Below are 14,235 nucleotides of genomic sequence, written 5' to 3' on the forward strand. Positions count from 1 at the left end.
CCACGTGCATCATTCCGAACAAGTCCTATACAAATAATAGAGCTATTATGGTGACTACATCCAATATATAATTTAAACAATTTACAATGAGATAAGGGACATACTGGGAATCCAACCCCACAAAATATGGATGGGTGGTATAGTGAGTTAGAGTGTTTGGCTTCATTAGCAAGAATATTCCAATAAACATTTATGCAATCTCCATTGGTATATTGTGTCCAATCAAATATTGTCATAAAAGATTGCATATCTAAGGAGAAATTATCATTTGCCCATATTGGTTGCACCGTCACCCTACACACAAGTATACAGTCAATGATATTTAATAAATTGAAAATAAAAAAATTATCATTAACCTCCAATAATAATCCTTTGTTGACATGTGGGTTAAGAATTTAGGTTGGCAACTACGTTACCTTAACTGACTGAGCTTCAACAATGCATCGGCTATCACATCATCTTTGCTCTTTTTAAAAAATGTTTTTGCTTGCTGAGATAATTAAAATAATACTATGTCATTAAGGATTCTAAAATAACAACTTACCTACTCTCGACCGTACCTTCAATATTTTGGTTTTGACCTTGTTAATTTCATGACATTGTGTTTCTATCTGTGATGAACTTGTATTTTCTGTCTTTGATGGTGCAGGAGCATCTGGTTCGACAGTAAGAACAAGCTGTTTGCCTTTTTTTTGGTGCATTGGGATATCAAACTTCTCTGGGTTCTCTTTCTTTTGGGGCCTACCCGAAAATTAGTTGGAATTATAGGCAGATTAGGGTCTATGCCTTCTGATGCTGGGTCTATGCCTTCTGATGCTCTTGGCTCCCCTGATATGCTCTGTATGACTTGTTGGAGCTCTTTAATCTTATTTTCGGCATCGGCTATGATTTTGTCTTTTACAGTTAAAATTCTGTTATCCACGTCAGAATTTATAGTGTCAGCCTTGTTGCCACTCGTATCCCGTTCTTTACGCAGTTCACTTATTTGTTGATCCTTTTCTTTAAGCATAGCTTCCATATCAGCAATCACAATATCCTTTGCTGCTACTAGACTATCCTTTTCTTCTATCACCGTTGCCAGGTTTTTATTAGCTTCCTCCAAACTTTGAGAAGCTTTATGTAATTCTTGCTTTAAACTCTCAATTTTGTTATCCTTTTCCTTGCACAAACTACAATCTACGGTATCGTCACACTGGAGTTGGCCTTCTTCGGCTTGATGTAAAGATCCTTGGCCAACCAACTCAAGATACTCAGATGGCTGAGGCCGGTTTGGTAGTAAATTCAACTCTGATTCTGTCGGAATTAAATCTACTAAAATTTTATCTGCAGTTACACGGTCTATCATTTTTTTTACTGTGTCAACATGATAGTTAGGCCACCTCCATCGTAGTATTCTTGGCAATTTTTCTGGATGGTCTGGATCAATAATGCTGATGTGCTCACACACCCATACCTACAATATGATTATAAAAGTAATTCATAATCTTTACACATATCTTGCTATATATGTAATCGGACTTACAACTAAAATATTTGGAAATCCCTTTAGCAAGGGGGCCTTGGGCGTTGCATCAGCAACCTGTGGTTTTGGTCTTAATGTAAGCTCCAATCCAATGGAGTCTAATTGTTGAGCCATGAAACTGTATACTGCATTGCACCAGTTAAACCTAGCTAAGTTCTCAAAATCATCTACACAGCCAATTAGGGAGAGCACATGTATTCTGAGAACACTGCTACTCCCACAGAACAGAACTGTTGTAAAAAAATACAGGATAAAAAGCTGACAGTACAGCTTGTCGTTTGATCTATACTTCCTAATCAGTTTCTCTAAATGTTTGGCAGAACAATCCGATTCTCGGAAAAACTCCATGTACAGTGCGCTTGAAGCCTCATTTAAATCGAGACGAACTATATCTCCATTGTCGGGTAGGCCAAGAATCAGTCCCACATCTACCTTTGTAAAATTGCGCTTCTTCCCATGGAAGATAAAGTTTTTTTCCTCATGATCCCAGTTATCAAACATATTTTGTACCTGAGCTCTTACAAAGAACTATCAGGGAGGTCGAGCATCCAAGAAAAAGGTGTGCCTCGAATCATCTGTTCTTGTTCTGAAGTCGGGTTAACAGAAGAGATAAACTTTCTGAAGTGGCAAATGGTACTTTTCCAGTTCATTCTTTTAGTTCTTCCTCTGTTGACGTAACTTTGATAAGTTGGTCGATCGGCACACAGACTTGTGGAGACTTCTTTTGTTGCCATTGCGAACCTACGTATTGTATAACCAAACACAGAAAAACTCTACGCTCTTATTCTAACACACCCACACAAACCCTAGGTTAACCGGTTATAGAAAGCTTACCTAAATGAGCAACCGACCTCCGTACGGAAATGATTCTTGAACGCCGGTGAAGGAAGAGTGGGTTTTGGCCCGGAGCTGCGTTGAATGGCTTCGAGAAGAAGATGAAGAACGAAGCAGGAGAGTGTGCGCTTTTGCAGATTGAAACTTAGGCCTGATATCTCATTAATTTATTTTATCTAATTGCCTCGATTTATGTGTAAGATTATTTATTATTAATTTGAAATATTACTTTTTATATTATCAGCCCCACGTTGGGCCTGATATCCAAGCATATCAGGCCCACGTTGGGCCTGATATCCAAGCATATCAGGCCCAACGGAGGCTGATTGTATTTTAAATTTTTCCCACCACCTATAAATATTTAAACATTTATTTTCCACCAGATTCTGAGTCCTTGCAACTCCAGAATACCACTAGCGCTGAAATGGGTCCAATCCGATGTGTCTAGGTCCATCAGTGGGTTTTGACCAAAATCCACTGATGACCCTCCCCTACTTGGATTTTCATGAAATCAAGTCCCCTGTGAAGGTTTTGGTGGGGAGATGTTATTTATGGTGTCAAACATAATTTATACACCATGGATTTCGAAGTATGGCTCCGTGCCAGTTGCCATTTATAAGTGTCAAGGCCACTTTGGGCCTGATATGCTTGGATATCAGGCCCACGTTGGGCCTGATATCCAAGCGTATCAGGCCCACGTTGGGCCTGATATCCAAGCATATCAGGCCCAACGGAGGCTGATTGTATTTTAAATTTTTCCCAGCACCTATAAATATTTAAACATTTATTTGCCACCAGATTCTGAGTCCTTGCAACTCCAGAATACCACTAGAGCTGAAATGGGTCCATTCCGATGTGTCTAGGTCCATCAGTGGGTTTTGACCAAAACCCACTGATGGCCCTCCCCTACTTGGATTTTCATGAAATCAAGTCCCCTGTGAAGGTCTTGGTGGGGAGATGGTATTTATGGTGTCAAACATAATTTATAAACCATGGATTACGAAGTATGGCTCCGTGCCAGTTGCCATTTATAAGTGCCAAGGCGACTTTGGGCCTGATATGCTTGGATATCAGGCCCACGTTGGGCCTGATATCCAAGCGTATCAGGCCCACGTTGGGCCTGATATCCAAGCATATCAGGCCCAACGGAGGCTGATTGTATTTTAAATTTTTCCCAGCACCTATAAATATTTAAACATTTATTTGCCACCAGATTCTGAGTCCTTGCAACTCCAGAATACCACTAGCGCTGATATGGGTCCAATCCGATGTGTCTAGGTCCATCAGTGGGTTTTGACCAAAACCCACTGATGGCCCTCCCCTACTTGGATTTTCATGAAATCAAGTCCCCTGTGAAGGTCATGGTGGGCAGATGGTATTTATGCTGTCAAACATAATTTATACACCATGGATTACGAAGTATGGCTCCGTGCCAGTTGGCACGGAACAGTCCACACCTTTTCTTTTCTACCCTATGGAATCGATTACTACACTCCCTTTGTGCATGTTTTAACACATCTATATTTCACTACATATTAATGTGACTTTGAAATTACGAACCCCTTCCTGTTGAATTGAAATGTATCGCATTTTTATTTGACACAATGGAGATATGGTGTGAAGTATTATTTCTGCCTTGCAGGTGATGGTTTACACTTCTCATACCTACCATAAAACTGTAACACAAACTAAATACTCCATAAACGTATATAACAGAAACATCACTTTTAACAACTGTTTGTCTTACAAACCTATTTATGTACTTCATACAAAACATATGCCTCAACTCCTCGAATTTACAATTCAGTCAAGATCCAGGGGCTGGCGGCATTCTACAGGTCCTCCGATTATGGCCCAGTTGTTTGCACCTGCTGCATTTGATTTTTACCTTCCCATTATGTTTTGACTCGATCCTTGCCTTCTTTCGCCTACCAGGCTGCACAAGGCTACGTGGACATAGCACTATAATGTTGTTGACACCCCTAGGCCAAAATTCTTTGCTTCGACAAGGGTAAATACGATCCATGTATGTCGTTTTCCAATTATGTGAATGAAAGTAATGCTCACAATATGGGAGTGTATCCATGTTCCGGTGAATTATGACGGCATTTGCATGTGAGCAAGGCAATCCTGAAATTTGAAACTCCCCACAGTTACAATATTTCCTCTCCAAATCAACAATGTATGAAGCACCCCATGTCTCTACTTCCATTTCGGATTGAGAGTAGGGGTGGACTTTATATCGTCTAGCTTTCTCTCTCCTTGATTGCATTTCTTTGGTAGCATGAGGTGTCAACGCTACATACCATTTCGACGCTTCCTCCTTACGGTTACAGAACCATTGAGCTACCTTTCTTCTGGTATTATCAATTAACCTGTTTATCGGAAGTTCACGCGTCTCCTTGAACAAAGCATTTAAACTCTCTACACAATTGGTGGTTAGCATTGTGTACCTTCTCCCACTAAAGTGTGCATTAGCCCATCTTTTAGGGTCAATGTTCTGAAGCCACTTATGAGCATCTGGATGTTTTTCAAGCATGGACTGCATTATGAGATCATATTGTAGTGTTGTGTTTGCTCGAGCAGTTGCCCAAAACAACCCTAAACCTGACCTACTGCCAGTATCTGTTACCATATTGCAAGACATGTGGTGGCAACAAAAAGCATGATGGGCAGTAGGGTATACTTTCCTAACTGCTGCTATAATGCCACGATGTCTATCTGATACTATACTCATTGACTCTGGATCAACATTAAAGAATCTCTTCGTATGATCCAGAAACCACTCCCATGCAGACCCACATTCAACTTCAGCGATTCTAAAGGCTACTGGGAGGACATTGTCATTAGCATCTATTGATGTAGCCATCAACAACACACCCGGATATTTGCCTCTTAGGTGTGTGGCATCAATTCCAATTAATTTACGCATATAAGACCTAAATACTCTCCTACAAGCTCCAAACCCCCAAAAACATCGTTGGAACTGATTATCCCCATTCCTGTGTAGTGCAACATAGGTTTCAGGATCCCTTACTCTTAACTCACGTAGATATAGTGGAAGATCTCTATATGCTTGATCATAATCTCCAACAACTTTCTTCATCGCTTTCTCTCGAGCTATGTAAGCTTTTCTGTAGGATATGGTCACTCCGAACCTGGCTTTTATATCTGCTATAATCATACTTGGCTTGTATTGTTCATTAGCAAGAAATTACTCTTCAACAAAAGAAGCTACAAAGGATGAAGAGCATGTTTGATGATCAGCACTTTCCCTAATGGTGCCACATTGGTGTTCCTTTATATATTTCGTAACAATGAACTCGACATCCCCCCTGGCAACTACTCTCCACTTACACGGTTGATTGAAGCAGACAGCTTTTACTTTATTTTTCCGAGTGTCAACTGGGTTATATCTCATATGTTTAACCATGGCATGCTTCACAAGTTGATTCTTGAACTCTTGTCGAGACTGAAATATCTGTCCTACAAAAAATTCATGCTGATCTGTTGCCTCTTCAATTGGCCTTTGGAGCAATCGAGAATTTAGAATATATGGATCATCAGCTATTGGGAACTCCTCCTCTAAGTCACTATACTGCTCTTGAGATATTTCATATTGTTCAATCTGCATATCATCAGCAAAGAATTCTTGTACATTTGTATTGCATTGCATTTCCTCTCCATTTCGGTTATAATACCCTTCCTCCTCACTCCAACTAGGCTCATAGTAATCAACAAGTGTTGCACACGGGTTCAGAACCTCATCTTCTTGAATACTAGCTTCTTCATTTAGATCAAATGTGAAATTACTGCTCGTATTTCTATTTGTGTTATGCACACAATTATACTGTGAAGATGATGGAATATTTGTTCTGGATACTTCTCCTACATTATCTGCATGTCCAATGCTAGAAGTTGCATCAAGAGTATTCCATATCTCATATAGAATTTCGTCAGTTATATGATTATCCCTGATAAATAAATTAAAAAACTATTTTAGTAAATTTGCAACTACATAATCATTTTTTGTAGTTAAATTGTAATTTTGCTCAAACTAGGAACGGTCTGATGTAAAAGTAAAGTTTTAACCACATAACACATTATCGATATCAGGCTCTACGTGGGCCTGATATCATATGTATCAGGCCCACGTTAGGCCTGATATCTATGATATCAGGCCCACGTTGGGCATGATCTCATAGATATCAAGTCACTTTTGAAGCAGATACTTCTTGTAAACTAGGACCACCACTGACTAAACCCTAGCCAAACTTAACTATCAACGTCAAAAACTAACATGAATTAAATCGATTAAGTCTTCTATTATATCATAATTCAGGTGTTATTGAATATTATTCCCCACACAACCAAAATTAACCATAATACCACTTTTTGCTGCCACCCTTCACAGACAAATGGTGTACTTTTTATTTACCTTCACTACCCTATTTTACAGTAAAAAAATCCATACATACATGTCTAAATCTTTAAATGTGTGCTTCTACTCATTTCCCTCTTGCAAGAAGTTTGTCCTTCTCGGCTGACCTTCTTAACTTAATTTGTCCTTGGTCTCCTCTAGCAACTCTTACGCAATTATGCCATAAACCTAACTGGTCTATTGCAATCGCCAACCACCACGAGCAGTAATGGCAAGCGCAGGGTTCATATTTTTTTTTCTTTCAAAGTTTATAACACCACACAGAGGGACGAAGAGAGAGAGACGGTGAGAAGACGTGTATCCGAACCACAAATTATTTTTCTATTCTACTTTCGGCTTGGATGCTTGGAAAAATGTGTTTGAAAAAGGCAGTTGCCAGGTTAGCCAGAGGAGTAATCTGGGGATTGATTTTGGTAAACTCCGTCTTTTGGTAAATACAAAACTGTGATACGTTTTTTGATAAATACATTAACCGTAATACGTGTTTTGGTAAATTGCCGAAGAACGGATATCCTATATATAATATCAAAAATATTTTTATATATTTTATTTTCTCTTGACAAAAGAAGAAGACTTCATATAGGCTATAGCTAGTTCTTGTTCATATAAGAAAGAAAACATGAAGACTTCACCCTAGAGAAACTCTACATGAATAAGAACTCGCAAGAAAGTAGCGCATTCTTGTAGATATCTCCTGGTTACAAACAAGGTGCAATTCGGGCGTGTGCCAATACATCAATCTTATGTGCTAATTGAGGTGATCTTGAAAAGATAAACATCCTTCCTACACCTTCGACTATCTTGCTTAGATTGTATCCGTCAATAGGGGCTGCCTACAGATTTTGTATTTGCTCGAGAAAATATAGGAGTTACCCTCGAATATGCGAAGATCTTCTGCGTGTTGTATGTAGAGTACTGGAGTTCCTCTTTCACTGCCGCTTAGCTAATGTTTTCTTCAGTCCTCGCAAAATCTTTCCAAACCAAATCATATTCATGATAAACAATGAAATGGGGACCAGAAAAGCTAGGGTGTAACCAATTGTGTGCATCTGCTCAACCTGTTATAGATGAGGAAGGAATGTCGATAAAATATTGTGTTTATGATGATGACGCGATGAATTGGTATTAGCATACCTGATCATAGTGCAGGTAAACATGGTAGAACAAGTAGATGAACAACAAGATTCTTGCAACCTGCAATCAAGAATGTTCAGGTTATACTTGATTGTAAAACAAAAAAGGGTTGAGTTTCATCATAAGAGATGAAATGATGGGGGAGCAGGCTTAAAGAGCCATACTCTTTTTTCTCCCCTAAGAAAAGCATATTTTGTGCACAAGAAAATTAAGAACAAGTTTTAGGAAACCCCTGACACCATTCATCGAGAAAAGCTAAAGAGGAATGCCAACTTAGTGCGAAGATGAAAAGTGCTTATATTCTCCCAACTCAAAAAGATACTACTGTATACTTGTCAAGTTTTGTCATTGAGCAAAGTTCTTTTGTTCAATGATTGAGAGTGAACTCAATAATTTATAGGATACTTACTCATCACGAAAAAACTTTGATGAAGTTGAGAAACATCTGAAATCACAATCTAGCCATGTTTTCAAGAGGTATGAATATGTTTCTAGATTATCTTAATGTTTATATAAAAGAAAATTAACAGACAGCTTACAAGCCATGCGAAGAACATAGCAACACCATTAAGGACATATGCACTCGATCTTTTCATTCCTACAGTATCAAGGAACCTGCAGGAGATGAGAAAAAAGAAGTCAATAATTTAACATTTTATTCGTATCAGTTGTTGAAGTACTTAAATAACATCTGCAACCATACCATCGTAAATTTATCCCAGGAGTGGTGGTCTCAGATATGAGGACCATAAAAGTGTATAGCTGCCCCTCCCCAAACAATGCTGAGTAAGATATCGCAATTATAGATAGCGAGTGATGGAGAACCTAAAAAATTGGGATAAAGATCTCAATTATATTCCATACATATTATTCCCCAGATAGACCAGCAGACTGCTTATCAGATTTTGTTTTGAGTAGTCCAGAAGAAGAGTGTATAGAGCTTAAATGAAGATGCAAAAATAATGAAGTTTAAAGTAAGTAATTAACTAATTACATATTCCATTCCACCGAGAGAAGGATAAAGCCAGAATAGCATGGCAAGATCAGTGATGAAGTACCCAACTGAAACCTGTTAAAGATATGGGTCATACAGTCAAATTGACAGAAGAAAAATAGGTGGAAATCTATGTGAATGTGCTCAGATTTCACCCCCAATGTAAAAGTGGAAAGATTTGAACTTCGGAATGTAATTAGGCCCTCAGCACGGTCAGAAAATAGATCTGAGAAGAATACTAAATATAATGACATCGATGTAATAAAAATGGCATGGGCACTGGACATTCCCCTGCAAAAGTGGTTCAAATTAAAACTGAAATCTAGAGGAAGATGTATGCAAGTATATGATATCTCACCTGTTGTTCCATTCAATCCGTTGGATCTTTGTAAGGGAGGCAAAGCCCTTGAAGTAAACCGAACTTATCAACTGGGAAGAATCATAAGCCTGAGGAAAAACACAAGAGTATAAGAAAATAATAGATGATCAAATTCCGCTGTTATGCCTCATGAAACATCAACCAATAACAAAGAAACAATGTTAATCATACATGAAGCAAAGGAACCAAGATATTAATAAGATAATAATATCATAGTCATACTTTAGATATATTACCATAGGTACACTTACAATACATGCCAAAAAAGATACCCAAAGGCTGCTACATCAGAGATAAAGGAGGATGAGGTGTAGAGGATACAATAGATCTTTAAAACAATTTTCAGAAGTTCTTCCTCCAACTTACATCCAAAACTTTTAGAAAGCTCTTCCATTATCTTTCCATTCCATGAATATGCATGAATGAACTAAAGCAACAACAAGCCTCAAAGTTTACCATTTTAGCCCAACATTTCAAACATTCAATTTTATCTAAAATCAATTGAACCTTAAGCTTTGGCATTGTTGAGGCTGGTTTTTAACAGCTACACGAACCTTCCGGTGAAACAGCTAGAGCAGGTCTTATATAGGGTGGGTCAAGTCAGAGGAATAAATCGATGGAGGACTTCACAATGAGTCAAGTCCCTAGCAAGTTCTTAATGGCTTTGGTGGGCCAGTCAAACTGTGGCCAGTCCAAGGTCTTGGTCCAATTGGAAACAGCTCGTCAGAACTGTTTCCCTTGGACAAGTGGATAAGCTCCAGCCAAGAAAAGGTCAAGGAGTGCAGCTCCCTTAACCCAAATGGAGTCACTATAATTCCAAGGTGAGTCATTGTAATTACTGTAATCCGTAGTTTGAGATTGAAGTTTTCCCTCGCGTTCTTGCTTAATATGTGGTATTTATAGGGATCTGTGTTCACATTGTTAGAAGCTGACACATCTTCTAGTTTCAGCTATCGTTGGGTTGCCACATATCAGTGACATGGTCAAGCAGCAGGTAGCAAGCTTCTGTAGGTCTACCTGCCTCAGTAAGGAAAAAGGGGACACGTTTCCTGTTCTGATTGGCCAGTGATATGGGGTGACATACCCAGGAATATTAAAAGGATGGTAAAAGTGCATTAAGTTTTTCAAATAAAGACAATTCCCACTAAGTTGAAGTTCTAATCGATCATCATTTTAATATTAGTCGTACTTGGATACTTGCTTCTGTTTTATAAAGTTATAATGGACAAAAAAGTTTGTAAGATCTATAACATCTTATATCTTTGTGTCTATCTTAAATCCTGAAGAAATGGCAAAGTTGCTAGAGTGAAATTTAACAAGAATAAAAAATGCCACCCAAACTACAGGCTAGCTCATAACGCTTGGTAGTCTATGGAATGAACAAACTAACTAGAAGGCTACTGATGTATAAGCATATGATTGGAAAAACTTTTCAGATTTCTTATTCTCAAAAGATCCTGTATGGCTTACATCCTCTCTTTTATTTTTCGAATAAAAAATAAGTTCTTGCAGGAATTATAATTTCCTGGACAAGAAATCAACTACAAAAAATTCACACACTTTTGGCAATTGAAAATTTACAGTGAGAAGAAGGGGAAAAAAGAAGAGAAGAATAGAGTCTATTCGATTGGTCATCAAATTGATTGACTCTCAAATAACACACTCATACTAAACCATCTCAGTAATTACTCTTATATATAGACTACAGATATATAATGTTGCCCAAAAAAATATGCACATTAAGTGAATGGGAAAAGATGTTGGGAAACTATCAAATAAATGAGCCTACACATATCAATTGACATTATGTGTCTCATTTGACATTTTGTGACTCATTTGACATGGGCATTAATATGTTGAACTTTATTATTTATTTTATTTTTCTAATGGGCCAAAATAAAATAAAATCCTATAGACGTTCCCAGTGTAACCATTATTCTATCTTCATTCACATCATTTTGAGGCTTTCTCTATAAGGAAAGCTTAGATGTGGAAATCAGTCAGCTCATCTTCTGTGTCTATATGAATTCATGAATTTAGGTATGCTTCTGATAAATTTCCCCCAATGATATAACATGAAATCCTGATTCTGGCTATGGTAATTTTCATCAAATCGTAGTTTCTTTACTTACAAAAGAAGTGATCACATTTTCTTAATTTCATCAGACATCGGCAAATATTGGCAAAATGAAAAACCAAATGTTGATTTTCTCAGTTCTTATTCAATCATTCATACAAACTTCTTATTTCCTGAAATGCTGTTGTACTTTAATCTGAAACAACTCTTGGTGTCAATGTTCAAGACTTCAAGCAAAATAGAACTTTTAAATTCAATTTCTTACCATTTTTCTTTCTGAAAAATATTCCATAGTCAATATGGCAAGTCATTAATAGATACCAGTAGACTACTAGAAATTCACCTCTTTATTAAGATCATGTATTCTAGTTCACCATACCATTTGGTTGTATATCTTTTATGTTAGAAACACATAATACATATATCATTATTTTATTTTATTTTTCTCATTCCCTACAAGTTATCTCAAATAATTGCATTGAAATTACCCAGTCAATAATATTTAATAAATATAAAATTGAGATGGGACATACCATTTTACACATAAAAATGCCACAAAGTAGAGAGGTATATGGGATGAATGGATCTGCTAGCAAGTAATCTTTAACAAGGATCTCAGCCTGGTACCTGTAGGACTCCATTGCCAAGAGGAGTTATGAAACCTTGCAGTGAGAAATGTACCTCACTTTAGTTCATGGAAAGAAAGAAAATCTTAAATTGCAAAAGACGATAAATAATGAGATTTAAAATCTTTTAATAGAGCCGCTAATCAAATGTGTCATCACAATTGAGAGCCTTTTTCGTGCACATCAAGTGGAATAACTCACTAAAAGTTTTCACTTTCTAAAGGACATGAGAATTTAATCATAGTTTCACGCTTATGTTTACCAAATATAGCTAAGCTTTAGTGAACTGACTTATCTATTTGAAACGGCATTCATAAAATAACTATGTGGTGTTCCCTATGAAATTAATCCTATAATCTACAACCTTCTAAATATTTATGCACCTAAAAATTTGAGCAACCAATCCTTTGTTTGAGTTACATGGTAGCACATGGTAGCACTCAGGCACAATGCTAAAAAAGGTCAGACACAAATCAATACTATTAATTTCCTTAGATTGTCATAGCATGATTCTCTAATGAAAACCTTGGTGCAAAGGTTGAATATCAGTATCCAAGCATACTGGATAGACCTGTACACATCAATTATCGGTTCTTTAAGATAGTTTACCAGACATAGTGAATGACCATATCTTAAATTGACCTGTTCAGTGTGGAAATTAGTTTGCATAATCTTCTGATTGGGGTTCCAACAGCCATACCAGAACACACTTTGAGCAGTAGCTAGATCATCCCTTTTTATCTTCTCGCCTAATATTTTTCACACTTTTAACTCCAGAAAACTCTACTTGGGAATTTTTCATTGAAGATTTCATGTAAATGTTGCCATAAGGTCCGCTCATGCTTTTTCTACCGAAACAGAACTCATGGCTTCTCCAGATAACTTAATAATTGATAAAACGGCCATGCCGAGATCATGCCACTCAAATTTAGTCCATGTATGCAGACAAACATCTAATACAATGCTTCAAAAGTGGGCCTATATTCTGAAAGGTGCAATACAGCAGAGACTTTTAAAATGCAACTTATGTAGATGAGTGGAACTAAATTTTAGCTTGTTCAGCCTTGTGGAAAATATATGAATTTATTATTTTTCGAACTCAAAAAAGCTGCTCACCAAACGAATTTGATCATCTGAACAGTGAAAAGGCAGAGAGCAATAAAAGGATCCGCTTATTGAAGGGTCTCATACCAAAGACGACGAGCTGAAATTTGACTAATCCAGTAGTAATTCTAACACAATTTTTTTTTCTTTTGAAAAAAAAAAACAGTTTCTCGAGCAAGTGTGCATCAAAAGACGGTATTCAGTCAAAAAGCTGTTAGTAGAAAGCCATACATCAGTAAATAGACTCAATCCTATGCCTGAAAAAGCCCTAATGTGAGACAGAGGGGTCATTCTTCAAGCATCTAAGTAGCTTCAATTTTCATTACGATTTCCGAACTACCGGTACGACATACAGCAGCAATCCAACCCGAGATTGCACAATATACGAAAGTACAAATTTTTCTGACACAGGAGCAAAGAAATCGACCAGAAAAGGCATCCTCGCACAAGAAAGAATAAGAAAAAATCACAGAGAAGCAGAAACTACGATTGTCAAAAAGGCAAAATACCTCAAAAACAATGCCGAACGGCGACCGCGCGTAATCGACCAACGATATCTTCCAGATCTATCGCGCTATTGGTCCTTCTAGCGCTTGGAGATTGCTGCACAAATGTGCGACGACGAGGAAAGAGAGAAAGAGATTACGACGAAAGGGTTTGGTTCGGAGACGATCGAAACAGACGAAGAAGCTACAAATAAATAAAACAAAAATAAATAAATAAAATGGTAAATGAATAATCAGTGGACGAACATGTTGTTTTATTTTATTTTCATTATTATTTTAAATAAAAACATAATAATTAATTAATTTTATTAAGAAAAAAGAAGACTTTTTATTCTAAAATTTATTTACAAAAAAAATAAAATTGATTCAAATTAGAATAAAATTTGATTCTTATATATAAAATAACAATTTAATTTAACTATAATATGTGTTAATGAATAATTAGTTTGAAAGTCCCTTTCATATTACTATAAAAGTGGACCAAAAAAGAAGAAAAAGAAATATAGACAATTGAAGGAATAATTTAGTGGCACTAATAAATTGCATTAAATATGGCATTAATTCTAAGCGAATAACTTTTATAACTTAAAAGAAAAAGATTAAGGTGGGTTTAATTAT

General features: G+C 36.9%; 1 protein-coding gene across 2 annotated transcripts; it reads right to left on the reverse strand.

Moving 5' to 3' along the window:
* Positions 1 to 7,478: 7,478 nt before the first annotated feature.
* LOC122020904 (TLC domain-containing protein 4-B-like) lies at positions 7,479 to 13,805 on the reverse strand. 2 transcript variants are annotated; one of them, XM_042578949.1, is made up of 9 exons: positions 13,621 to 13,805; positions 11,915 to 12,008; positions 9,284 to 9,372; positions 9,081 to 9,216; positions 8,926 to 9,000; positions 8,635 to 8,756; positions 8,471 to 8,546; positions 7,932 to 7,991; positions 7,479 to 7,855 (listed from the first exon to the last, which is right to left on the reverse strand). In XM_042578949.1, the coding sequence occupies exons 2-9, from the start codon at positions 11,924 to 11,926 to the stop codon at positions 7,727 to 7,729; spliced, it is 699 nt and encodes a 232-aa protein (XP_042434883.1). In that variant the 5' UTR covers positions 11,927 to 12,008; positions 13,621 to 13,805; the 3' UTR covers positions 7,479 to 7,726. The 2 variants fall into 2 exon arrangements, with proteins under 2 accessions (XP_042434883.1, XP_042434882.1); XM_042578948.1 differs by having other exon boundaries at positions 11,915 to 12,043.
* Between the last annotated feature and the right edge of the window lie 430 nt (positions 13,806 to 14,235).

The sequence above is a fragment of the Zingiber officinale genome, chromosome 9A (assembly GCF_018446385.1).
Source record: "Zingiber officinale cultivar Zhangliang chromosome 9A, Zo_v1.1, whole genome shotgun sequence".
NCBI lineage: Eukaryota > Viridiplantae > Streptophyta > Magnoliopsida > Zingiberales > Zingiberaceae > Zingiber > Zingiber officinale.